A 26,171-nucleotide genomic window follows, 5' to 3' on the forward strand; every position below is an offset into this window, starting at 1 on the left:
TCTTCATTTCTGTGTACAAGAACCCTTAAAAACTATCTACAAAAATTTATTGTATAACTAGCTACTATTGTTATTAAACATCATTTCAAATAAAGTGGAAAAAAAGAAAAAAAATGTGATGATAGAAACAAAATATACACTCCTATTAAAAATTATTTACCATGGTATTTAAAACCAACTGGAAGAACAAAATAAAATAAAACTCTGGCAATTTTCTAAATTCCAGTACACTGTATGTCTTTTATGCACAGCAAGGTGTTTGGCTAGTGCATTATATTTTACATCCAGAGCGGATTGCTATCAGCACTCCACAGAAGCCTTTGACATCACAGATAGATCAGCATAGGAACATGAATCACAGACGTTGCTAGAACTGACAGAGTTCTACTGGATGGATTACAAGACTACCAGGACAACCGGGACCACAGACAATACAGCTACCAGGAACAGCAGCACCTTCACAGAGACTATTTTCTTCAGGAAGACCAATATCAACAGCAGAGACACCAGCCACCACACCAATACCAAAGCCAGCACCAGTACCAGAACCAGAACCACGACCACCACCAAAGCCCCAAGTCTTGTCCCTCTTACCACGTTCCCCTCTACCACAGCCACAATGAGGAATATTACTACAACCCACTGAGATTCCAGAAAGCACAGGAGGAATTCCAAAAATCTCAGACCCTATCCACGAAGCCCCAGGGAGTCAGGAGAACCAAACAGTAGACAGGGGTGAGGGAAATACAATACCTGGGTAATCCTGACTTTAACCCTGATTACAACCCACGTCCTAGGTTCAGATGGAAGAAGCAGCTACAACCACAATAACAGGTGCTCCACTTATCTGGAACCACTCTGTTAAAGCACTGACTGAAGATGAAAAAAGTGTATTATCCAAAGGACTTACATTTGTACCAAGCTGCAGGAGCGAGGTAGCTTGGGTACTGATAGGCCCTGAAATATTCTAAGCCAAAAGTTTCACCAACATAACATGACACAGAAGACTTGGAGATTGGGGGGGGGGGTGCAGAGGTGTAATCACAGAGCATAGTGGCAGGGTCTGAAAGAAAGAGAAGTGGAGGTCCTGGAAGAAGGAAAGGGAGGGGGCTACAGATTAATAACAATGGAATCTGGAATACTGATCACAACTGACAGAAAGAAAATTTATCAAAAGCTAACAATGGAAAAAGGTTATATCATTTTTTGCAGTATATGAATATGGATGCATAGGGCAGCATTAAATTTTGTCTTTCATATGACATCCAGGGTGTTATACACGGTATTACACACTGACCATTGTACTTAATATCTTTACTTTAATGTGACTGTTTGTTGTTACAGTGTTTAAACATTGTGATCAAACCATGACAACAATAGGTAAGCCCTGTGTGACCCACACACAGTCATAGATTACAGCCAAAATAATCCATTTATCTTATACAGCTACATGTGATCTCAAGTGAAAGTAACCTCTGAAGTTATAGCAACGTGTAACAGGAAACTATTATATACTTCATTTATACAAAAAGGAAAATAGTTAAAACTATGGCAATAGTGGAGAAAATGAACACGATTGACTTTTTTTCTAATATTAATCAAAAAGACAGCTGTAAATGTAACAACACTTTTTTGTAGGTTGTTGTGTGCCAAATAAACATGGCACATGCACTGCCTCATAAATGTTATTCATTTTTGTTGTTTAAAAATGAGAACATTTGCTCAACATTTTTGTTTATATTAAACAATAAATATTGTTTGATATTTGTGGGTATACAGTTAAGGGTCTGAAGTTGATTGCGTGTGGACTTTTTATAATGACAGCAGTTTAAATGGTGTTAAATAAGGTAGTAACCTTAGGCAAAGCCAGGGACAGTTTCAAATTTATTTTACACACAAGCATTAGCAAGAAAGTAATGCAGTCAGACTTTAATTGAGAAAATGACAAGTTGTTTTCATCCAGACTTTATAAAATGACAAGATAACACATTGCTTTCATCTGCAGCCAGCGCATTCACCCATTTAGTGGGCACAATTCATTTACAAAGTAATAACTGTTACTGTTAACTTTTCTAAAGGTATTGCTCATTTTGCATGCTCACAGTAGCTCCATTCACAATTCAATTCAGAGCTACAGCTATGATGAGCAGATTTTATAGATTTATGGCTTCCTTTGTCAATTTGCAAATGCATAAAATATGTCTGTGAATACAATGTAAACTGCATAAATTTAACTGTAGCTATCACCACTGATATATTAAGTAGACCTTGGGCCATGGATGTTTTTCAAACCATAGTCCCCCAACACAGACTTTTTTTGCCACTCAAAAATACTTCTGATATTTTGGATTTACCTTCCTAATTTAACAGCCTTTGAACTGCTGTCATTATAAAGTACCCACACTCACCAACTTCAGGCCCTTATCTATATACAGCTCCACTGTCTAAAGGTGATAAAAATGACCACTATAAAGTCTTCCAACTTGTTTTGCATAAATATGCATTTGTCTTGCAAAGCCATATCATCCACAGATAGCCCTTATACCCAGTAATTTTTGGCTCATTGTTTACATTTTGGTGGTGTTTTTCAACTCACTGGCTGTTTTTTTACATCACTGTTTACCATGCACACTTCAGAAGTCTGAAAGTGGTAAAAATAAATAATTAATGACACAATAATGTATTTCAGGTTTGTGTCACGTAAACAGACAGTGGCCCAAGTACTCTTAAGTTATTTCAAATAAATGAATACTAGTCCAGCAAAGCATGATTGTTTAACTACACAAAAGGGCAAGTCATTTTCATTCACAGACAGACCCTCACCCCCAACCAGTAGGTTATGGCCACTTTGCTGAGTGTTCCTCATCTGATTGTGATAGAAGGTAATACCCCTCAACCTCTTACCACAAGAATCAGGAACACAGCCAAAAAATAATGAGGAACAAAGCTCCAGAATCAGAGATAGATTCAGAGACAGATTTTGCATTAGCATGCATTTTCTGAAAAATATGAAATCTGAAACTCAAAAATCTGTCATTATCTAGTGACTACAATCCTCAATGAATCACTAGGAACCACCAATTTTATGAGGAACAAATCAAATATATCCGCAAAATCAGGGGCATTCTGTGAACTCAGGAACAGTGGAGAGCTATGCAGTTTCAATTTTGCTTAGCATAAACAACAGCCACAAATATTCTAACTTATTTTACACAAATGTATATTAGTCCAGCAAAGCCACAAGATTAACTGAGCAAACAAGAGGATAAGTTACCTTCATCCACCAACAGCCCCTCCCATCACAGTTACAGCTATTTTGTCATGTATATCTCATCTGACTGTGATAAAAGATTATTTCTCAATCCCTTAGTGCAACCATCAGAGACTAACCCAAGCAATAATGAGTGAAGTCCCAAAATCAGAGACAGATTTTAAATATCACACTTGTATAGGTTCATCAATTAGTACTAGGTTAAATGCCCTTGTGGGCCATTTTAAGCCTAGCCAATTACCCCATGTAAGACTCAAACCCTGCACCTTGTGTCTATAAAATAAACACCTTAAAGATTATGCCAATCTCCCACTCTCAAAAATCCTGGACTCATCTCAAATTTCAACCTGGGCCCTCTCGCACCCCTAAGCAATAATCACACCACTAGACCAAGAAGCCTTTTTTATTATTACTAAAGCAGACAGCGAGGTTATTTCTGTTGTTTTATGTTATACTGAGACATTCACAACATAATGTCACTTTTCTGTAGTATTTTAAAGAAAGCAAGGAATTATTCTTACTCCAAGAAAATCAGAACATTTTTCATAGGACACAGCAGTAGAACAATAAAGGATTGTCCTGCAAAAACAGGGACAGGTAGTAACCTTAGGCAAAGTCTGCAAAATCAGGGACAGTTTTAAATTTGTTTTACACACAAGCAGTAGCTAGAAAGTAATGCAATCAGACTTTAAACTGAGAAAATGACAAGTTGATTTCATCCAAACTTTATAAAATGACAAGAGAATACATTGATTTCATTTATAGCCAGTCCCCTTACCCCATTTAGTGGCTGCAATCCTTAATGATTTACCAGGAAACCAAGAAATGCACTAGGCACAAATCAAAACATGATACAAAGTCAAAGGCAACTTGTAAATTCAGGAACAGTTTCAACATTGCTGTATACATCTACACAGCTCTCAGTTTACTGCTAAAGAATCAGGAACACAATCAAAAATAAAGGCTCAAAATCAAAGACAAACTTTGAACATCACTCTACAGGTGTGCTATGCTTAATGGGCTTCCGCACAATGTCTGACCACATTTATGTCCTACTGTACTAATTGGATGTAAAAGTGAGCAGATGTTAAGCAAAACACAATACAAAGTATAGGGTGTTTACTTAGTGTCATCGCTGCTTAATGTTCTATGGGGTAAAACCTGGACATTAAGTGGCATATACCTATAATTCACTTGAAAATGCATAGAACATTTCTTTACTTAAAGTGCGTTTGTGAAACAAGACGAAGTATGAAACTCCAATGCCTGGCAATATTGATAGTAATTTACCAGAAAATCAAACATTTTATGAAGAAAAGAGCAAAAATATGAGGTAAAATCAGGAATATTCTGCAAAATCAGGTGCATGTTTGGGGTAAGCACACCAACAACAGACAAAAAGTAATGTATGCAGTCAGACTTTAATCAAACAAAATACTGCTTTCATCCACAAACTATAGGCCTGCTATTTACTGAATGCATTAACATTTATTTTCTGAACAAGAAAAAGTATGAAACTCTAATATCTAGCATCACTGACTACTAGTAATCTTCATTAATTTATCACGTTTTCTGATGGATGGAACAAAAATATGAAGCAAAACCAATGACATTTAACAAAAGTAAGGATAGTGTAGTGCAAAGTACACTAACAGTATAAAGGTTTTAGCTGCATTGATGCACAACAGTATAACAGCACCTACCCCAAACTTTTAAGCCTTGTGTTACAGATAATATGCCTGTGGATGTCTATTTTATACGTATAAACAAGAGCATTACTTCCCGCTGAACAGGCATAATGTCAACATCTGTTTGTTGCACTTAAAAATGGGCCTACTTAAGTCCAAACTCAGTTAATAAACAAGACTAATAAATATGTTGTAAACCATACTAAATTAAGAAATTGAAATTTAAAGGTGAACTACGTTTCAGATTGCCAGCTGTTTACTTTTGATTATTAACAAGCAGTCCTTCTGTGAAGTGATATTTCGGAAAGTCAATCATATCTCAAACCATATGAAGTTCAACTTTCTGCTGAGTCGATCTTCTGAATAGGACCCATATATATATATATATATATATATATATATATATATATATATATATATATATATATATATACACACACAAACATGTATGTATGTATATATACACACATATATGTGTGTGTGTGTGTGTGTGTGTGTGTGTTGTGTGTTTGCGTATACATATATAAGCCTTTGCATATATGTATGTACAGGTCTACTTCTAAATTTCAGACTTTCAAAATGTTGACATTCTTATGGCCGAGACCATAAGATCAAAGTTTTGAAACTTTGGACTGTTTAAATGGAGATCCTCGTACAGCGCGGAATGGTATATTTACCATTTTCCTTGCTGTAGTGCGATCTTGGAGTTGATATATTTAATTAGCAGAGGGTGTGGGGGGTGCAGAGGGGCAAAAAAAAAACCCAAAAACATTTTTTTTGTTTTTATTTATTTATTTTTTATTTATATTTCAAAGTTTCAAAGCTTTGATCTTATGGTCTCGACCATAAGAAAGTCAACATTTTGAAATTTAGAACACAAAAACACATACTCACACACTCCTCATGCACAGGCAACACAAGGATCAAAATAAGTCATACCTTATCCTGAAAACAATAAAAATAAAATGCATTTGTGTTTTATTTATATTATGAAGCATTTAACAACAAAATACACAGCTTTAAACATAAATTCTCATACCTAACATTTTCAGACAACCATGTACATCGTAAACCAGTTTATTATTGTCATCTGGCATACAGTTGCTCATCCCCTAATACATCCCATAGAGTACCCAACATTCTTGTCATGAGGAAAACCAAAGATTTTTATGAGGTGAAGAACAAAACATGTGGCAAAACATACAACAGTGGTATGACACAGGAAAAGGACTGCAAAGACACAACTTTACTAGAACAAGTGGATTAGTGGAGATAAGTGCAGTACATATTGTTTATAGGATCACAGGATTGTAGGAAGTTACTAGGTTATTGGCCTTGAGGCCCTTACAAGCCTATCCAAAAATTTATCCCATGTTCCAACAAGTCAGCACCCTATGTCACTGTCCAGCAAGGACATAGGTGGAATCCCAGGAGTGTATGTCATGCTCCCCATCCAGTTATCCAGGTTGAGCTTAAAAAGGTTTAATGCAGTACTCTGCTTTACATGGAGAGGGAGTCTATTCCACAAAAGGGGGAGTCTGTGGGACACAAATCTGTCCTGCCAACAAGTCCTATTGATGTTACAGACCAGGTTGAGGTCTCACATGTGGGTTACTTGAGTGGAGCTTGACTTGCGGATATGCAGCAGTCCCATCAGGGCAGTGTCTGAGATTGCTTTGCATGCCTGACAGAGGTCATCTCTGAGGAATCTGTAGGACACTGAATAGAGAGACAGGGCTTTTAGACTATCTGTGTATGGTAGATGTTTCTGGCCCTGGATTATACGGGTGAGGAATATCTGTGGTATGTCCAGCTACTGCATGTGCTTTGTGAGGTACATGACGAAAGGGGCATTGTATTCAATAATCGGTCTTATAATGGAAGAATACAGGGATGTTATGACCACCTTGTCCCTGGAAAGGATACCCTTACTAATGAGGTGGGCCATGTAGAAAGCTTTCCATACAACGGAGGCAATATGGTGGTCAAAAGTCAGTTTGCTATCAACCTGGGTTCCCAAGTCCCTCACAACTGATTGTGTGCCTAGTGCCTTATTATCAATGTGATAATTTGTGGGGAAGTCATTCTCCCCAAAAGGGGTGATGATGCATTTTTTGGCATTCAGTTTGAGGCCATTTTTCTGGCACCAATCATTTGTTTGGGTGAGACTCTCTTGGAGGATGTCCACATCACTAGGGGAATTGATGACAGCACCCCCAGCTTGCAGTCATCTGCAAACTTGGTTAGCTATAGCCCACTAGATTTGGCCTGCACCTCTGAGAAGTATATCCCAAACAGCAGAGGCCCCAAGACCAAACCCTAGGGTACACCATTTGTTATGGGTCTACTACTTGAGGTGGCTTCCCCTATTTTGATTAGGTGGGTTCTATCAGTGAGCCAGTTTGCTACCCATCTGATAACATATGGATTGATGACTAGTTGAGTGAGTTTATCTATCTACCATACCTGAGTGGGGAATAGTATCGAAGGCCTTGGCCAGGTCAAGATAGGTGGTGTGCACCATCTTCCTCTCGTCTATGGCCTTGGTGACTGTTTTAAAGAAGTCAACCAAATTTAACAGGCATGACCTCCCCTCGACAAAACCAAACTGTGCGGGATCAAGTGCCTGAAAGTTGCCAATGTCCTTGTTAATGAGGTCCATGATAATCTGCTCCATGGCATTGTAGATTAGGCTAGTTAGGCTGATGGGAAGTAAATATTGTGGGAAGAAATATCCAGGGAATTGTTATGGCTAGGCTTGTACAGGCCCTAGGGCTGATAGCCTAGTACCAGTCTATGAACCTATGAACCTATGAGTCTACAATTTCCTGGATTGGTGGATGCTCCACCTTTGTGCAAAGGGATGACAGTAGCTGTCCTGCACTCAGCTGGGACAAAGTCGGTACTCAAGCTTTGGTTGAATTAGGTGCCTAATGGTGCAGCAAGTTCCTGCCTGAGTTCATGTAGGATGCAGCCTGAGATGTTATCAGGTCTCATGGAGGCTGTATTTTTTGCCCTTGAAAGGGCAGTGATGACTTGCTCCCTAGAGATAAGGGGAGGGGGGCAGGTACTGGGGGTTTCCTGTTTTACTGATGGGAGGACAGAGGAGTGACGTTTTCACTGAACCTGTCTGCCAGCAGGTTGGTTATATCTACAGTATTTGTGCATGTGGTGCCACTGACCACCAGTTCTGAGCAGATCTGGGTGCTTCCCTTGAGACTGTGGACATATGTGAAGAAAGCCTTTTGATTGTCTTTAGTAGATATGGCCAGTTTAGACTCGAAGTTTGCTTTGCAGGATTTCACTAGTGCTCTTATTTGCGTGTTCAGGCTAAGGAGAGATTGCTTCCAATTAGACAGCTGCTCTTTCTTGGTCCTAGACAGCAATTTTTTCCTTTTATTGTAGTTTTTTTATTGTAGATGTCCACCAGGCAGGTTTACTCTTCCTTGAGGAGGAGGATTTCATCTTGTCTGGTATTCCTGATTCCATCATGCTATATAAATGCTCATATAGTACTTTGGTGTAAGTTTGGACATATGTGCCAGTTTCTGTGGTGGGGGTGGGGGCTGTGAAGCTGTTTATACCTTCCCTCAGAAGGCTGTAATCAGCTTTGGAGAAGTTTTTTTGTTTGACCCTAGCTGAGGGCGGGGGGGTGGTGGGGGTGACTTCAAAAGTGGCTGCTTTGTGGTCGGATCTTACCAGGGATGATAACACTGTAGGAAAGCTGTGGTGGTTGTGGAGGTGTCAACCAACTGGTCCAAGGCATTTGCATTGACGAAATCAAGGAATATCTGGGCATTTGTGTTTTGGCATGAGCATTTCTTCCAATCTATGGTTGGATAGATAAAGTCACCCAGGATCAGGGTAATGGGTTGAATCTTGATAAATACGAAGAGGTCCAGATAGGTGGACTGAGCATCTTGAGTCAGAGTTGGAGGTCTTAGCTAGCTATGATTTGAATAGAGGTTGTGAAGGCTGCCAGCCCAGCTAGCTAGAATTTTGTAAATAATTCTATGTCATTTCTGAATAACAATATGATTTGTATGCTTGTCCGACAAATGTAAGAAAGCTGTATGTTATGTGCTGAGCTTCAAGAAAATAAGTTGACAAGTAAAGAGTTTTATGACTGTGTTTACCACATCTAGAAGACAGAATGTCTGCAGCTATAAATTCTCTCTATTGTCTGGAAACAGAAATAATTACAGGTTTCAAAGGTAAAAGTGTGCAACTGTTTTACGACTTCCAGCTCCAGGCAAGCTTCTAACAGATAAAGTATTTTTGACACAGGGGTGCTAACTTTTAAGTTTCTGTTAGCCTGGAAACTAAAGGCAGAGGTGACAAGAATGATCTAATCTGAGATAACCCAGCAGTAGGGTTACCACCTGTCCCACTTTGTGAGGGACAGTCCCACTTTGGGCAGTTTTGTCCTGCTAAAAAATCTAAAAAATGGCAGATGTCCTCAGATTTTAAGACAAAAAATATTTACTAAGTTTTCTTTAATAGTTCCACAAAAAGTACAGTTTTGTACCTACCATAAATGTAGATGTTCGAGTGGTTATGCTGCTGCAGTCATCACACTTGGGTTATCTGCCGTCAGGCGGTCCCACAGTCGGCCTGAATTCCAAAGCCTTGGTCCGGCATCGGTTGTCATCGCTTCTTCCCTGATGTCAGTGCGGCAGGGGTATAAAAGAGGCAGCCGATGCCATTTTCTTCAGTTTTTCTTGCCCCAGATGTCAGGTGCCCCAAACTAAGAAGGCAAAATAAGAAGCTTGCAAAACATACCTTAGTGCAAAACAATGGTACTAGTTGTAAGCAAATACACCATATAGACATGCATCCCAAAGGTTGAAGTACATGGAGGTATAAGAAAAGCCTTGTTAGGAAGAGGGGATGGAGGGTAACCTGGACTGCAGCAGCATAACCACTCGAACATCTACATTTGTGGTAGGTACAAAACTGTACTATGTTCATCGTGCTATGCTGCTGCAGTCATCACACTTGGGTAGAGTCCCAAAGCTATGGTTGGGTTGTAGGAGCTAAACTTAGTTAGGTGCAGCTAAGATGCCCTGCAGAACTGCAGTGGCAAACCCAGCTCTGTTTTTTGAGTACAGAGGAAGGTGATAATGCTTGGTGAAGGTGTGCACTGAACTCCAGGTAGCTGCCTCCAGAATGTCCTTTGTTGGGACTCCTCGGAGGAAGGCTGCTGAGGTTGCTGTAGCCCTGGTAGAGTGAGACCTAATGCTAGCAGGCACTGCTTTCCCGTGGTGTGAGTAGCAAAAGCGGATGCAATGTGCTATCCATTTGGAGATGGTCTGTTTTGAAATAGCCTTTCCTTCTGAGCCTGGTGCATAGGATACAAGGAGTTGGTCAGATTTTCTGAAAGCCTTTGTCCTGTCCAAATAGTAACATAGCTATCTGTGAATGTCCAAAGAGTGAAGGAGTCTTTCTCCTTTATTCTGTGGGTTTGGATAAAAGGTGGGCAAGTGTATGGTCTGATTGAGAGCCACACTGGATACTACCTTTGGCATGAAAGAAGGGTTGGTGCGTAAAGATACTCTGTCCTGATGGAAAATGATGAAAGGTTCCACTGCCATAAGTGCCTGCAGTTCTGAGACTCTGCATGCTGAGGTGATAGCTAGCAGCAGGGCTGTCTTCCATGACAAGTATTGAAGCTCTGCTGAAAAGGCTGGCTCAAAAGAAGGAAGTGTTAACTTTTCCAGAACAAAATTTAGATCACAAGTTGAAGTAGGTGGTTTTCTGGGGGGTCTTGTATTTTTTGCCCCTCTGAGAAACTGCCTTACCAAAGGATGAGAGAAAATGGGAGGAACCGTATCATATTGAGCTGAAATGGCTGAAGCATGGATCTTTATGGATGAGAAAGAAAGGCCTTTGTGTAGCAGCTCAGTTAGATATTGGAGTATGTGCAGAATATTTGGGATGCCAGGATTTAGGCTTCTGGCCTGGCTCCATACACAAAATCTTTTCCATTTGTCTGAGTAAGTTTTTCTGGTGCTGGGCCTCCTGGCCTCCAAAATGACATTCTGGACGTCCTTTGAGAGAAGTGTTGTTTGATAATTTAAGGTATTTTCCATGCAGATAGATTTAAGGTCCTTAGCTGACTGTGAAGGATCTGAGAGTTTTTTTGGGTTAACAGCAGAGGGAATTGAGGTAAGATCCATGGAGGGCTGTGAGTCAAGTTTCGTAGTAGTGGGTACCAGTGTTGACGTGGCCAGTCTGGGGCAATGAGGATCATCTGTGGTCTCTCTGATCAGGTTTTCAGTAATACCTGGGTGAGTAGATGCAGAGGTGGGAAGGCGTAGACTGACAATGCTGTCCAACTGAATGATAGGGCATCCACTTTCCAGGCCAGGGGATGGTAAGTCCTTGTGCAAAATTTTTGTAGCTGGCAGTTGTTGGTTGAGGCAAACAGATCTATGTCTGGCGGTCCCCACCTTTGAGTTATCATTGAGAATACTTGTGGGTGTAGTCTCCACTCATGAGGGTCTGTCAAATTTCTGCTTAATTTGTCTGCCAAAATGTTTTCTTTTCCTGGCAGGAATTCTGCTTGCAGTTGTACTTGGTAAGTTAATGCTGTGTTCCACAAGTCCATTGCCTGTCTGCATAGTGGGTAGGTGTGCGTCCCTCCTTGTTTGTTTATGTACCACATAACTGTGGTGTTGTCCGTCCTTATTAGAAGTTGTCCTGGATGCAAAAGGTCCTTGAAGGCTGTTAGTGTATTTTTTACAGCTAGCATCTCCTTTTGATTGATGTGTAGTTGCCTTTGGTTTGCAGACCATTTGCCCTGTATGCATTGTCCTGCCATGTGTGCACCCCAGGCGTAGTCTGATGAATCTGTTGTCAAGGTTTGGTTTGGTAGAGGTGAGACAAAAGGAAGGCCCTTGTTTGCTTGGCATGCTTGAGCCCACCATAGAAACTCTTTTTGAAGGCAGGGAATGAGAGTTATAGTTGCTTCGAGGTTGTGTCTGTGCTGGGACCATACACTTTTTAGGTACCATTGTAGTTTTCTCATATGCAGCTTTGCATATGCAATTAGTTGAATGCAGGATGCCATGTACCCCAATGCCTGCAGGAATTTCCTTGCAGTGAGCTGGGTAGAAGTTGCCATGTTTTTGAAGTACTGAGCCAGTTGTTTTTGCTTGTCTGGTGTGAGGTAAGCCATCTGGGTCATTGTATTCAAGCTGGCACCCAGGAAAATTATTTCTTGTGAGGGTATTAGTTTTGACTTCTTTTTGTTTACTGTGTACCCTAGGCAACTTAGCAACTTTGTCACAAATGCCAGATGCTGTAGTAGGATGTCTTTGCTGTCCGCTTGGATCAGGCAGTCGTCCAGATATGGATAAGTTTGTATTCCTCGCTGTCTGCAGTATGCAATTACTGATGCCAGGCATTTCGTGAATATTCTGGGCGCAGTAGATAAGCCAAAGGGCAATGCAGAGAATTGATAATGCATTGTGCCTGCCAAAAATCTGAGGTATCTTCTGCAATCTTGTCTGATAGGGACATGCAGGTATGCCTCTTGGAGGTCCAACGTTACCAGCCAAGACTCCTTGCCTAGCATGGGAAGAAGCTGCTGTAGTGTGAGCATTTTGAATTTGAGAATGTCCAGGTACGTGTTTAGAATTGACAGGTCTAAGATGGGTGTCCAGGCTTTGTCCTTTCTTGGTACTAGAAATAGTCTTGAGTAAAATCCTTGACCTTGCTCTTTTTCAGGTACCTTTTGAATTGCTTTCATGTTCATGAGAGCTGAAATTTGCTTTTGTGCCTCTGCCCATTGGTTTGTTGGCAGATTTGGCATGCCTCTCATCTGTGGTAAAGTGTGAAAATGAAATCTGTAGCCTCGGGTAATAATATCCAGAACCCATTTGTCCTTTGTTATGATGTGCCAATTTTGTGGGAAAAGAGCCAGTTTTCCTCCTAGAGGTGCTGCCTGGGCAATTATGCTTGGCAGGCGAAGAGGAAAGTCATTGAGTTTGTTTTCTGAAGGGTTGAGATCTGTCGTCTCCCCCTTTGAGTTGTTGTTTGCCATTGTCTAGGTCTGAAGGTACCCTGTGCCTGGCCTCTGCCCCTAGGGCGTCTGTACCTGCCCCTTTGGGGTCTGTCTGAAGCAGGAAAGGACCGTTTTTTTGATGGCCAGCTTCTGCTGAAGCGAGGAGGTTGTACCTGTAAAACATCTTTAACTGTTTGCATTGATTTTGCCTTTTCTTCCATCTTCTTTAAGACTTCCTCTGCTTTGACACCAAATAACGCATCCTTTTGCAGTGGAGCATCCAGTAACTTTGCTTTGACATGTTCTGGTAAGGTCTGCTCTTTTAGCCAAGCATGTCTACATATTACAGACCCTGTGACTGCTGCTCTACATGAGGCCTCCAAAGAATCAAAGCCACACTGCAAGGTATGTTTTCCCACTTGTTCTGCTGCATGCAACAAATCTTGCATCCCTTTGAAATCTAGTTGATCTGTTTGAGGGATCATTTTCTGTTTTAACTGAGTAAGCAAGTACTGCTGGTATTTAATCATGTGGAATTGGCAGTTTAATGCCCTCATGGCCAAAGTGGCAGAGGTATACACTTTTTCCCCCATCTTTCTAATGCCCTGGAATCTCTTTCTGCAGGTAGTGGATTCTTAGCAGTAGAGGCCTTAACCCCTTTGGGACCCTGGGAAATGGTTTCTGGGTCTGCAGCAGGGCTTTTATATAAAAACTTGTGAGAGGCAGGGACTCGATAGTATCTGTCAGGTTTAGGTGGTGCTGGAGGTAAGGAATATGGATTTAGATTGGATTCAGTGTAGACATCATCCAGAATGTCCAAAACAGGTGGAATGGCTAGGGGTCTATGCTGAGGCAAAAGAAGAAACTCACGGAGTCTTTTCTTGGAGTCAGAGTAATCTTGTCCTTCCCAGTGGAAATGCTCTCTCATGGTGTGCAGGGTTTCCCCAAAAGAGAAGTCTTCAGGGGGGGGAAACAGAGGGAATAGACTCCTCAGCATCTGAGTCTTCATAGAGAGGGAAGGGGTAATCCTGTTCCTCAGAGTCTGCTGAGGAAATGGATTCCTGGTCAGAAGGAGGTAAATCTTCCTCCAGTCTAGGCCTTTTGTCAGGAGGGGGCTGGGAACCTCTGATAAGGGTAATCAGGTCTTCCGCCATTTTGAGCGTCTGTTTTTTAGGCATAGGGGCCTGTGTGGGAGTCTGTGGACTCGGTTTCTTAACCTTTGGAAGCTTAGCGTATGACTTAACAGAAAGAGTCGTCGGTTTAAAGACGCCTTCTGAAACCGAAGGCCTGTCCATAGTCTCCAGATCACCGCCAGGGCTGGCGTCGGCGAGTTGAGGAGGAACCGGCTCCAGTGGCCTGGTAGATTCTGACTGAGAGGTAGTTGTATTTTCTAAATCTGCGGTAGTCAGGGGCTGCGTAGGTGCCTCACTGAATACTGAAGATCCGGCGGCAGGCCTAACCGAGACCTCGGTATCTGGTCTAGGTCTAGGCTGCCGGTCTTTGTCCTTGCGTTTTTTAAACATAGCGGTAGTCAGAGGTTCCGACGACATAATGTAGTTGAAGTTTCTGCCAAAATAATGTCGGGTGGTATCAGCCCGACGCTTAATATTGCGTTTATTGAACCTAGCGCAAAACCGACAACCAGAAATGTTGTGGTCTGGGCCTAGGCGAGGAATACAATAAGAATGAAAATCCTTATGAGGTATTTGCTTCCCACAAGAAATACAATTATTAACTTTGTCTGACATTGGTCTGAGGCAAGAAAAGTTTCCCCAACGGGGTACTTAGCTTTATAGAAGACTTTGGCTGAAATTCTGTTCGAAAATCTCAGGAGCTGGCCAACCGGCACTTGCGAACTGCTTCTGCTTCCGGCACCGCGCGGCAAGAAAGACTGAAGAAAATGGCATTGGCTGCCTCTTTTATACCCCTGCCGCACTGACGTCAGGGAAGAAGCGACGACAACTGACGCCGGACCAAGGCTTTGGAATTCAGGCCGACTGCGGGACCGCCTGACGGCAGAAAACCCAAGTGTGATGACTGCAGCAGCATAGCACGATGAACATCAGTTATTTTGTATCTGAAACACCTAAATATTATATGAAATAGTATAAGCAACTCAGGTTGGGAGGGTGGCCTAATGGTTAAGGTGTTTGCCTTACAAACACAAGGTGCAGGGTTTGAGTCTCAGAAGGGATAATTGGCTAGGCTTACAATGGCTCAAAAGGGCAGTTAGCCTAGTACTAACCTATGAACCTATATGCTACAAGAATAAGCTTTTATTTGGGCAAAAACAGTGAAGTTCTGTCCTTTGCACTGGCCATAGGTATGTCTGTCCTGAAAAATCACACATTTCTACAAAAAATGTCCCACTTTGATCATTTGAAAAGGTGGCAACTCTACCCAGCAGAAATGTCTGATAGTAATTTAAGAATTACCTCAGAGAGTGAGTCTGTGCATTTTGTATCTTGTCTTGGATCTGAACACATCCACCTTCAGCACTTCTCATCTGTACTTGCCTTGCTCTGTAAGTAAGACTTAAGTCATAGTATCTCTCTTAGAGATAGATTGGAATATAGTAAGATTAGTCTAGATGCTTTCTGTATTTATGTGAGAATGTCCTGCAATGTTGTTTTAATATATTTCCTGTGATTCTGAACTCTGTTGTCACTGTGTTGAGTTGCTGAGTATTGTCTTGTGCTTTTATTATTTATTATTAAGTATATTTAAACCTTTTAATTGTGGCTGGTTTGTTTAGAGATATTTAAGCTCTTACAGTACTTGCATGCACAGTGAGTATTTAGGTCTCATACATTCAATATAGGAGAATTCCAGAGGTAAAAATACAAGTGTTATAAAAAGCCACTCTTAAATAGCCTTGACCTTGTTCGCACTTACCACTTGTATAACAGTAACAATGCACAGTAGAACTGGTCACCCTTTGGGAAGGGCCTTAAAGTAGATGATAAGTAAGGGTGGTTGGTGGCAGTGATTACTACCTTATAGTCTGGGCAGAAGGGGGCATAGCTAGTAAACCTGTGCCAGTCTTCCCCAGGAGTGTATGTGTGTTTGTACATAAATCAAATATCAAAGAGAGAGAATGTGTGTGTGTGTGTGTGTGTGTGTGTGTGTGTGTGTGTGTGTGTGTGTGTGTGTGTGTGTGTGTGTGTGTGTGTGTGTGTGTGTGTGTGTGTGTGTGTGTGTGTGTGTGTGTGTGAGCTACTTGGGCAGGGACATGACGCACTGGTTGGACAGAGAGGGTGCTGCAGGTTTTGGCTAGGTCTACCACATTCAGTATAGGAGAATTCCAGAGTTAAAATACAAGTGTTATAAAAAGCAAAATTAAATCAAAAGCAATCCACACATGAGTAGATCCTGGTTTGGTGTTTGGAGACTATTTACGAGTCCTGCCCAAAATAAATTCATAGCATTATGCATCCTTTAATTGTGTTTATTAAAGCATTTGTAATACAGCCTGTTTATAACAAAGCATTACAAAACCTACAATAAAAAAGCATATCTGGAAACAGGGATTTTGACTAAGTTGTACTTTCTACATTTGTACGCTTATACATATCTATTAAGCATCACTCTAAAACCACAAAGTAGGGAAGTCAGTTAGATAAATTGTACTTAAAGCTGGGCCTACCAAAGTCTAATATCAGTTAATAAATAAGACCATAGTAAGTTAAGAAACTTAAAATTAAAGGTGAACTAAGTTTCTGATTGCCAGCTGTTTTCTTTGCATTATTAGTAAGCAGCCTTTCTATGAAGTGATATTCAATGACAGTAGGTAATTTCAAATCGTGATCTAAACAAAAGCTAGACATATACAGAGTTTAAGAGAAGAAAAGGTTCTTTATGATGACAGTCTCAATGTAGTTACACAACATATCAATTTACAAGCAGCATTAAATCAGGCTAATTACTGAGCCGGCTGTTTATTTATCTTTTGTTGTGACAGCTATAGCATATCATCTTTAGAACAGTTAAAACTCCTTTAGAAATAATAAATAAAAAACAAAACAATGCATCAGCAGAATAACATAATCAAAGCAGTTCCATAACCAACAACAATTTCACAATAACACAAAATCATCACTGACCAACTCATTTGAATCAAATGTGTTGTTTTTATCTGTTTTACAGATATTCTGCATACATGACTTAAATGTATTGAGTGAAATTAAACATATTAAAAGGGAACTCACATAATGTTAGTGGCTTTTTCTTTTTCATTGATGCTCTGATAATGTCTGATCCATGTACCTTCTCTCTGTGCCGCTTAGACTTTGCTTCATAAAACCACTCTCCAGTCATGTTCTTCAGAGCAGTTTCATCTTTAACTTTTACTTGCAGGCTCCTAGAAAATGATAAAGAAGTTCTTCATTGGTTATCATTCTTCACTGTAGCATTTCATATAGTTAACGCAAATACACAGACCAGCAATAAAACAGGATACTTTTAAGCAAGCAATAATGCCCGACAGAGTACTGGGCAAATTCTTGCCCAGGGATGTTGGCCTCTACAGTCCTGGAAAGGCATTTTTTCCACAATAATGCACACCCTGGGAGGCATTATTTCACTTAAAGAATGGTCTGTTTGTTTTGTATGTTTTAATTACTATATCATTTTGTTTTATATTTTTGATGTAAAATAGCTATTTATTATCTAGTTATGTATTTATTTTTGTTGACTTGAGATAGTCGACTGAGCAGGAAAGGCCCTTTTCAATGGAAGCTAGAGGAGAAAAGCTCCAATCATTAACAATAAAAGTACATACAGTAAAGTTCTAATGTATGCAGTTCTATGAAAAACACTGCAATAAAAATAGCAACAACATACAATAGTCTAATATACAGGGTTCTAATGAAACACTACATTAAGAATACAAACAGCATAGAGTAATGATCTAATAAAAAAATTCTAAGGACTGTGATAATGACATAAATATCCTTGACACTGGTATTCAGTTTGTCCAACATTATAACTGAGAGTAGAAGAAACAGGAGAAAATAGTTGGAAAGTAGAAGGAGGTGGTAAAGCTTACGAGATGGGAAGGAAATGTAGGAATTTAGTGAAGAAAAATGAGAAATTGGTAGAGCAATGGAGGTAAGATAGTAGAGCTTTGCAAGTGAATCGTGGTTAATGCATAAGGTATCTATAAGCCAAGTGTCTCATAGATATGGTAGCAGCTTTTAATGTTCCATATTACCTGATGAGGAACATGAGCACAGCCACAAGTCAATCAGGTGTTGTTTTATTTTGAGTTTGAAGCCTTTTCATTTATCAATTTGTTTTAGTGGGAGTGGTAAATTGTTCCAAAATTTGGTGATATAACTGAAATACAGAGCATCTCCTGCTGTATTATTTAACTTTGTGCTGGCAGAATTTTTTTTCACTGGATTGTAACTCTCTGCATGGTAAATAGTGCTGAAATATGCTTTTAGGGATGGGCATTTATTGAGGTTGTAGATAAGATTTACAGGCTATGACTAGCTGGATGTAAATTAGGTGCTGTGGTAATTCTAACCATGGTAGTTGTTCTATGGCAAGTCAGTGGCGAGTTCCATATGAGACCCTAACTTTTTTGCTGTGTTTTTTTTTTCTTTTTGATAATTCAATGTAAATGTGGACAAAATTTCTACAGTTGCACATAGTGGTTTTGTGTGGGTACCTTTTCTATAGTAGTAATATTAGCTGATGTACTATTAAAATAAGTTTTGGGCAGAGAATTGTTTAGGTCTGGATAATATTAATTTGTTTTTCTTTGGATTTAAGAGCAGGCTTGCATTGGTTAGCCAGGACTCAACAGAGAAAAGGATGTTAGGATGATTGACTGGAATTTTATAAGACTTGTTGCAGTGCAGAGAAGGGTGGAGTCATCTGAGTACTGCATGATGGTAGCTTGGTTTGCAGCTGAGTGGAGCTTGTTTACAAATATATTAAGTAGAAGCAGACCAAGAATCACGTCTTGGTGAACACCTACAGGAACTGGAAGGAAAGTTGAGAAGGTGTGTTGCCATTTTACAGCCTGCTAAATGTTGTGAAGGTAGCTATTGAACCAGGATAGCATAGGTTGGGAGAGGCCTAAGAAGGAGAGTTCAGTTAGAAGTTTAAGATGGGAGACAGTGTCAGACATTTTGGATAAGTCACAGGAGATGGATGAGGCTGTGACCTCCATATCTATGATGACTGATTCTGTGAAATGTACAAGACAGTTGTAGCACTATGACTTGGATGAAAGCTATGTTGGGACTGCAAGAGAGTGTTAATGGCATTGAGGTACCCGAGGAGCTGTGTGTGAATTAATTTCTCTAGGATTTTTGATGAGGATCACAGTACTGCAATGCATTCACATTTAAGAGAATTGTGTTGAATTTCCACTTTTGTGAATGGGTATTAAATAAGATTTTTTTCCAGAGGGTTGGGACATAGTGCTCTGTAATGGAATGGAAACTGGATAGGGCCGTGGATCTTCTGCCACTTTGATGTATTCACCTGGAAGGTTATTTGCAACAAAATTTCTGGGTTCTAGATTTTGGAGATGTTTTTTCTATTGTTGAAGTATGGACAGGTTTTAAGGAGAAGGATGCTGTATGGTCATTTAGCTAAGTAGGCAGTGGCAGAATAGAGACGGTATTATCTTTGCCAAGAGATAAAATTGTTTGGATAAGGTAGTTGTTGAAATGGGTGGCAGTGTTGTTGTGGTTATTATTAGCTGATGGTACAGGTGTTGTTGTTTCACCACAGTGGAGAAGAGTTTTCAGTGATGCCCAAAAGAACTTTAGGTTATGTTGGTGTTTTTCCTGGAGGTAAGTGTAACATATTTTCTTGTCTGTTTTAATACAGTTCCTGAGATCTCTGGAGTTTTGTCAGATGCTTTCGGATTTGTTTTTTGTGACCAGTGTTTACAATCTTTTCCCAGATGTGCATAAATTGTATGGATTTTTTGTTAAACATGATGCTGGATTAGAGTTTATCTTTTTTGTTCTGATGAAAGCCAGGTCATTTAGTATATTATGAAATATATTGTTAAATTATGAGACAGATTCCTCTAGATGCACTGTTTAGAATATCCCAATTACCCAACTGAAGGACAGAAATAAGTTTGCACTTGTAATTTTCTGAGGTTATGTGCCTGTTTATATTATTATATTATATCCGCATATTATTTCGTAGCCTTACAGCAAAGATAGGAAGATGGTCACTGATGGTGTCTAGTACGCAACCATTGGTGATTATTTTGTTTGGAGATGGGTTTCAACACACTATAAATTGTCTACTGGTGTTTTTGTCAGTTGGGAGTACTGATTTGAGTAAAATTATATATATTTATTCTACAGTTGAGGTATCTGAGCACATTAGTTGCCAGTCAAAGTAGAGGTATGATTGTTTTACGGCTTAAGTTGGTGGACATGTAGGATAGGATTTCTTCAGCACTGTTAATTCTCATTTTATTAAGCTTTGGCTGAGAGATGAGAATTTCTGCAAAGTTAAATTGGGAAATGGGGTTGAGATAGGGAGTTACTTCAAGTATATTTCAATAAAAATGGTTAGCTCTCCAGCATTTTTGTTTCTTATACCCATACTTAAGATGTTGTAACCTGGTAGGAGAGTTTCTTTGTCTTTAATATCTGGTTTTAGCCATGTTTCTGTAGTGACTAACATATTTGGGGAAATAATCAGAACAATGTCTGTGTCTCTATGTGGTATTCTGTTGTATATGCTTCTAAGGTTCATACTGAGGAACAGTATGACTGCTTGTGAGTTTTGGGTTGAGAATGTAGATGCATATATTTTTTGTTGTTGGGCAAGTGAGTCCTGTATGTCTGTTGGAGAACTAAGGTTTGGGTGGATATCACCACTTAGTTTTAGTTTTACTATGTTACGTTGTAGTGAAGTGGCACACTTTTTTTTTTACTGTGCATTACTTGGACATTAACACTATGCTGTAGAATGATTACTCCCCAGTCAGGGTAAAGATATATACTTTGCCCATTCTCTAATATGGTTTAATATGTTGACCAGTAAGCCAACATGTCCAACTCTTTTGCTTTACTTGAAAATAAATCATTGACAAATAGTTCATCCGCCTAATATTTTAAACTTGCTGTAGCACATGCAACTGTTGTTACAGGGAGTGTTTTATACTGAAAATATACACTATGTAAGTATTTAATATCTCTCACACATACACACACACACACACACACACACACACACACACACACACACACACACACACACACACACACACACACACACACACACACTCACTCACAGACAAAAACCCACAAACATGCGTATGCACATTCAGAAGCATTGACAGACAGATTCACACATATATATACATAGAAACATACACACACATACACATACACACACACACACACAAAAACACACACACACACACACACACACACTTGGTCAACAGTTACAACCACATTACTGAGAGAATACATTTCTTACGCCTCTTTCTAAGCAAATGAATAAAAAAAAAAATCACAGAATGTAAGGCATCACATCCTTCCCACGTGCTTCTTTCCTGTCCCTGATTTGCCTGCAAAGGTTTTGGGTTTCTAATACCATGATGAGGACGGACCACATTCCTATGTCAAATTATGATTAAAGTTCATGAAATTAGTATTGTTTCAATCTGATGTTAGCCAGAAGCGTTCTTTGCAGCACCCACAATGTGCCCAGTACCGACTCCTTCTGCAATTCATATGGCATTACATATATCGGTAGCATATCTAAGTAGAAGTGTAAATTATTTTTTTATAAGACCTGTTGCTCCTACAATTATTGGCACTGTCTGGGTATCCGTCTTCCAAACTGCCCTCATTTCTGCCTGCATATCCTGGTATTTTATGACTTTGTGTCTTTCTGAATGTAAGACACTGTAGTCACTGGATGTAGCAATTTCAATGATCAATGCTAATTTTGTCTTCTTTTCCTGGACTACTACATCTGGTTTCCTAGCATCTATTTTTTGAACTGTTGGCAATGGGGGAATCCCATGTGGTATAAACTTCATCATTTTCTGTAAAGCTTTGTGGCTCAGGTTTCCAATGTTTTTCAGCTACTTCAGTATTGTAATGTTTGCACAATCCCCAATGCAATAGTCTTGCCACATTATTATGCCTTTCAGTATAGAGTTCTACTGCCATTAGTGTGTTACACCCAGCAACAAGATGTGCGACTGTTTCAAATTCTGTTTTACAAAACCTACATTTGTCTCTTTCACCCACATGTTCAATGGATTTTGTAAACCAGCATGTACAAAGCCACTATCTTTGCGCTGCCAATATTAACCTTTCATCTTTTGCTTAAATTCACCTCTCTGTAACCATTCCTGCATTCGATCCTGGCCAACATAACGTTGTTCCAGGAGTTTTCTATACTTGCAACTATAGTTATGCATTTTCCACATTTGTTGCCTTCTCATCTGATCCTTCACCTTATATTCTTTCTTTTCCTTTTTGGCACAGTCAGTAGCTGCCTGATTTTTATATACTTCTGGTTTGATTTCCATTCCCACTTGACAGTGTAATGCTTCTGCTAAACTAAGCAGGGAAGTAATCTTAGTCTCATATTCCTCATGTTTTAAAACATTCACTATGTTTGGGTCTTGTGAGGTCAGCAAATATGTGTGCAGCCCCACAATTGTTGCCCTATTCATGTAATTAGTTTCAAGGAAGCCCATACCTCTCTCAGAACTGGGAATATATAGTGTTGGTATACACTGATTTTTATAAATCATTTGGTGAGCATGAAGCATCCTTCTTGATTTCCTATCTGTTCTATCCAACACATTTTGGGGCCAGTCAATCACTCTAAAATTGTTAAGTTAGGACAGGAACAGCAAATTGATTTATAGCTTGGACTTTGTTCCTAAATGTCAGCACTCTTTTCAGTACTAATTTTAGTCTTTTAACATATTCCTTACTAAGTTTTATTAGCAATTGTTCATGTTTTATTGTTGAACCTTCATCAATTCCCACATATTTATATACTCCCTTTTGCTCAAGTTCTTTTATATCACATTCCTGTCCCAGGTTGATGTTTTCATGGTGCTGCAGCTTTCCAGCTTTAAACATTGCTTTTGCACATTTATCAAGACCAAATTACATTCTTATATCATCTGAAAAAAATTGACCACTTGCAGTTGTGCTTTCAGTTCCTCATCTGATGAATTACACAGTTTTAAATCATCCACAAAAAGAAGAGAAGATTTTACACGTAGCCATGACCTAATCTGTTAAGTAGACAGCTTAATAGCAGTGATGACAAAGAGTAACCCTGAAATATCCCCCTTTGAATTTTTATCACTAGAATAATAATTTGTCCTTTATCATGGCTTAACTGCAAAGTAGTTTGCCACTGTTTCACGGTTGATGTAATGTAATTGATCAGTGTAGGGTGCACTCTTTTATCCATGAATGGGGGATACTGTTAAATGCTTTTTTTGTAGTCTATCCATGCCATACTTAGATTCTTCCCTTTTTTACATTGACTTTATTTGACAACATGACTTCCTTTTGTTACCCTTTTATTCTATCGCCATGATTGATGTTTCTTTTAAATGAGAATGAAGTATGGCGGCATGAATTCCAGTATATAGTTTATACATTGTCGGAAGGCAAGTCATTGATCTATAGTTTCTGGGATAGATTGCAGGTTCGCTCTTAAGTATGAGTACTGAGTACTGTTTTTCCTGTTGTTTTACCAGGTTGGCATCTGTTTGGGGCACATGTAAATAGTTATTACTCATGGCTAAATCATGTAAAGATGTTACTGCTTTTAGCTAGAAGTTAGGTAGTACATCTGAGCCTGGGGTTTTCCAGTTAGGAGCTTTTCTTAACTTTGTTTCAATTTCTCTGGCCATTACTTACTCCCATTTCATATCCTGTATATTTGAACATATTCTTTCTTCTACTTCTTATGTTCCACAGGATTTTCATAGATATTTCTCCAAAATATATCTATTTCTTCTTTTTTGGTGGTATTTTAATTCCTTATGCTTTGCTTCCCAATTCTCTATAAAACTTTTTAGGGTCATCAATACATTGCTTATTTTGTACTTTTCTTTACATTTACTTGCATATCTTCTAAGTTCTTCAGCCGCTGCTGACATTTTTAGTATATTACTTGTGATAGTGCATGACAGATCCTGATCTGTTCTGACACTGCACATTGCTTTTATCACGTTTATCTTCCTAAGTATTTTTGTTGATCTGTTCCTTCTTCTGTACTCTTTTAACAGTGACACTTCTTGTCTTAGTTGCTTTACAGCTTTCTCTATTCTATACTTCCATAACAGCATTTTATTTATCCCTTTCCTTTCCCCTACTACCCTGTGTTTTTGTAGTAAGACTTTATCTGTTATTAATTTAACTGCACAGTAATATTTCCCTCTCTTATATCACATGAATTTCTATGAACAGTCTATTACTGTGTTCATTTGTTTTATCAAACTTCTACCTTTTGGGGTTTTATTGACTTTCTGTAGTCTATTTCTTTCATTGATTTTAATATGTCTGTCCATTTCTATTAAATTAAACAACTCTTCTTTTAGATCATTTTCTTCTAAACACAGGACACATTCTTTGTTCTCCATTTCCTGCAGACATTCAACAGCAAGTTCCAAAGACATATTCTCTTCAGTTTCATCCTCTGTCATCTGTTGTTCTTATATATGGAAACTCACTGGTCTATCACTCCACAACAATGAATCCATCAGAGTGACCACAGTTTCCTGTCCCTTCCCTTGATGTGCAACTTCATCTGAACTTTTGTACTGGTTTCACATAGACGGCTCCAAAGTATCTTCATATGGTAACTGATCAGATGTTTCCTGCTCCACTGTCTTCTCCTTAATTTGGGGATCCATTTCTCTGTCCTGCTGTGGTGTTATCAGAGTTAATTTTCAACATTAAATCCTTCACTTCACAGGTAATCCATAACCTCAGTTTCTGTTTCTTTAACTTCTCTATTACTAATTCTCTTTTATACTTTTCCTCGTTGTTTTCTTACTTTTTGTATTGAAAAATTTTCCATACCTTAATGTCTGTATTTCTCTTAAAATAACGTTGGAGCTGCTCTTTTTTGTACTGATTAGGTTTGCTTTCTCCATTGCATAACTATTACACCATATTAAGTCTCTTTTTCTTTCCCATGTCCATATTTCTTCATCAGATGTTTCCTGCTCCTCCTGTTTCTCCTTACTTGGGGGACTCATTCTTCTATCGTGTTGTGATATAACCTGTTAAACGTTCTACACTAAATCATTCACTTCACAGATATTCCATAACTTCAGCTATTATTTTAACTTCTACTTTACTAATCTTCTGTTCTATGTTCTCTCTTTGTGATTATTTTTTTTTGTATGGTGAAATTTTCCATATCTGGATGCCTTTGCCCTGTATTTCTCTTCAAATATCTTTGGGGCTGTTTTTTTTTGTATTGAGTAATCTGGATTTCTTGTTTGCATAAATATTGCACCATATCAGATCTCTTTTTCTTTCCCATGCCCATATTTCTTTTTTTATACCTTTCAAAAATCTCTAGATTTTGTTTGTTATATTTTCACACTTCCTCAGTCACTTCTTTTTCCAAACTGATCAAGGTTTCTTGGTCTATATAATGTTTTTGAAGAATCTGTTGTATTAATGAATACAAACTTGCATTTGAAGCTTTTGACAGTTTTCTTATGCAAGTATTTTTCTTTCTTCTAATTTCTGTGTTAATCTTTTTGTATATCTTCTGTCCAGAAATTCTGGGCTTCTTGCATAATAGTAACAATGCACAAGTTCTTTCTTATCCTTAATAGTCCGCTCTCAGTTTTTGTGATTTTTGTGGACTGCTAACAGGGGCGCCATCCTCTCCCTGAGCCTGGCCTAGCCCCACTGTAAGTATGTTTCTGTATCTTGAGGATTCTAAACTGTCATTTTTTCCAGTCCTGGTACCAGCGCCTGCCAGGATTGGACACACTTTTATCCTGGGACTTGTGCACCCAGCGTTCTTTTTTATTTTTTTTTAACCTACTGCTATCCATGATATAGGTTATATAAAACATAGCCTACATATCAATGTCATCTTGGTGAGATTTTGTGAAAACAGGGTCTACCTCATGAAGGCACTCACCAAGACTTGAGGATGAATTCACTTCCAGCAATACTACTCTCCTTTGCTTGCTGACTTA

The 26,171-nt window shown here is 39.1% G+C and overlaps 1 protein-coding gene across 10 annotated transcripts in view; it reads right to left on the reverse strand.

Annotated features, from left to right (window-relative positions):
• SYTL2 (synaptotagmin like 2) overlaps positions 1-26,171 on the reverse strand; it is a 1,607,062-nt gene that overhangs the window by 677,215 nt on the left and 903,676 nt on the right. For all 10 annotated transcript variants that reach the window (XM_044071181.1, XM_044071180.1, XM_044071175.1 and 7 more), the window contains one exon: positions 17,176-17,327. In XM_044071181.1, the coding sequence (XP_043927116.1) occupies positions 17,176-17,327 (152 nt within the window). The remainder of the gene's footprint in view (positions 1-17,175; positions 17,328-26,171) is intronic.

The sequence above is a fragment of the Protopterus annectens genome, chromosome 5.part0 (assembly GCF_019279795.1).
Source record: "Protopterus annectens isolate FY-2018-M chromosome 5.part0, PAN1.0, whole genome shotgun sequence".
Taxonomy (NCBI): Eukaryota; Metazoa; Chordata; order Ceratodontiformes; family Protopteridae; genus Protopterus; species Protopterus annectens.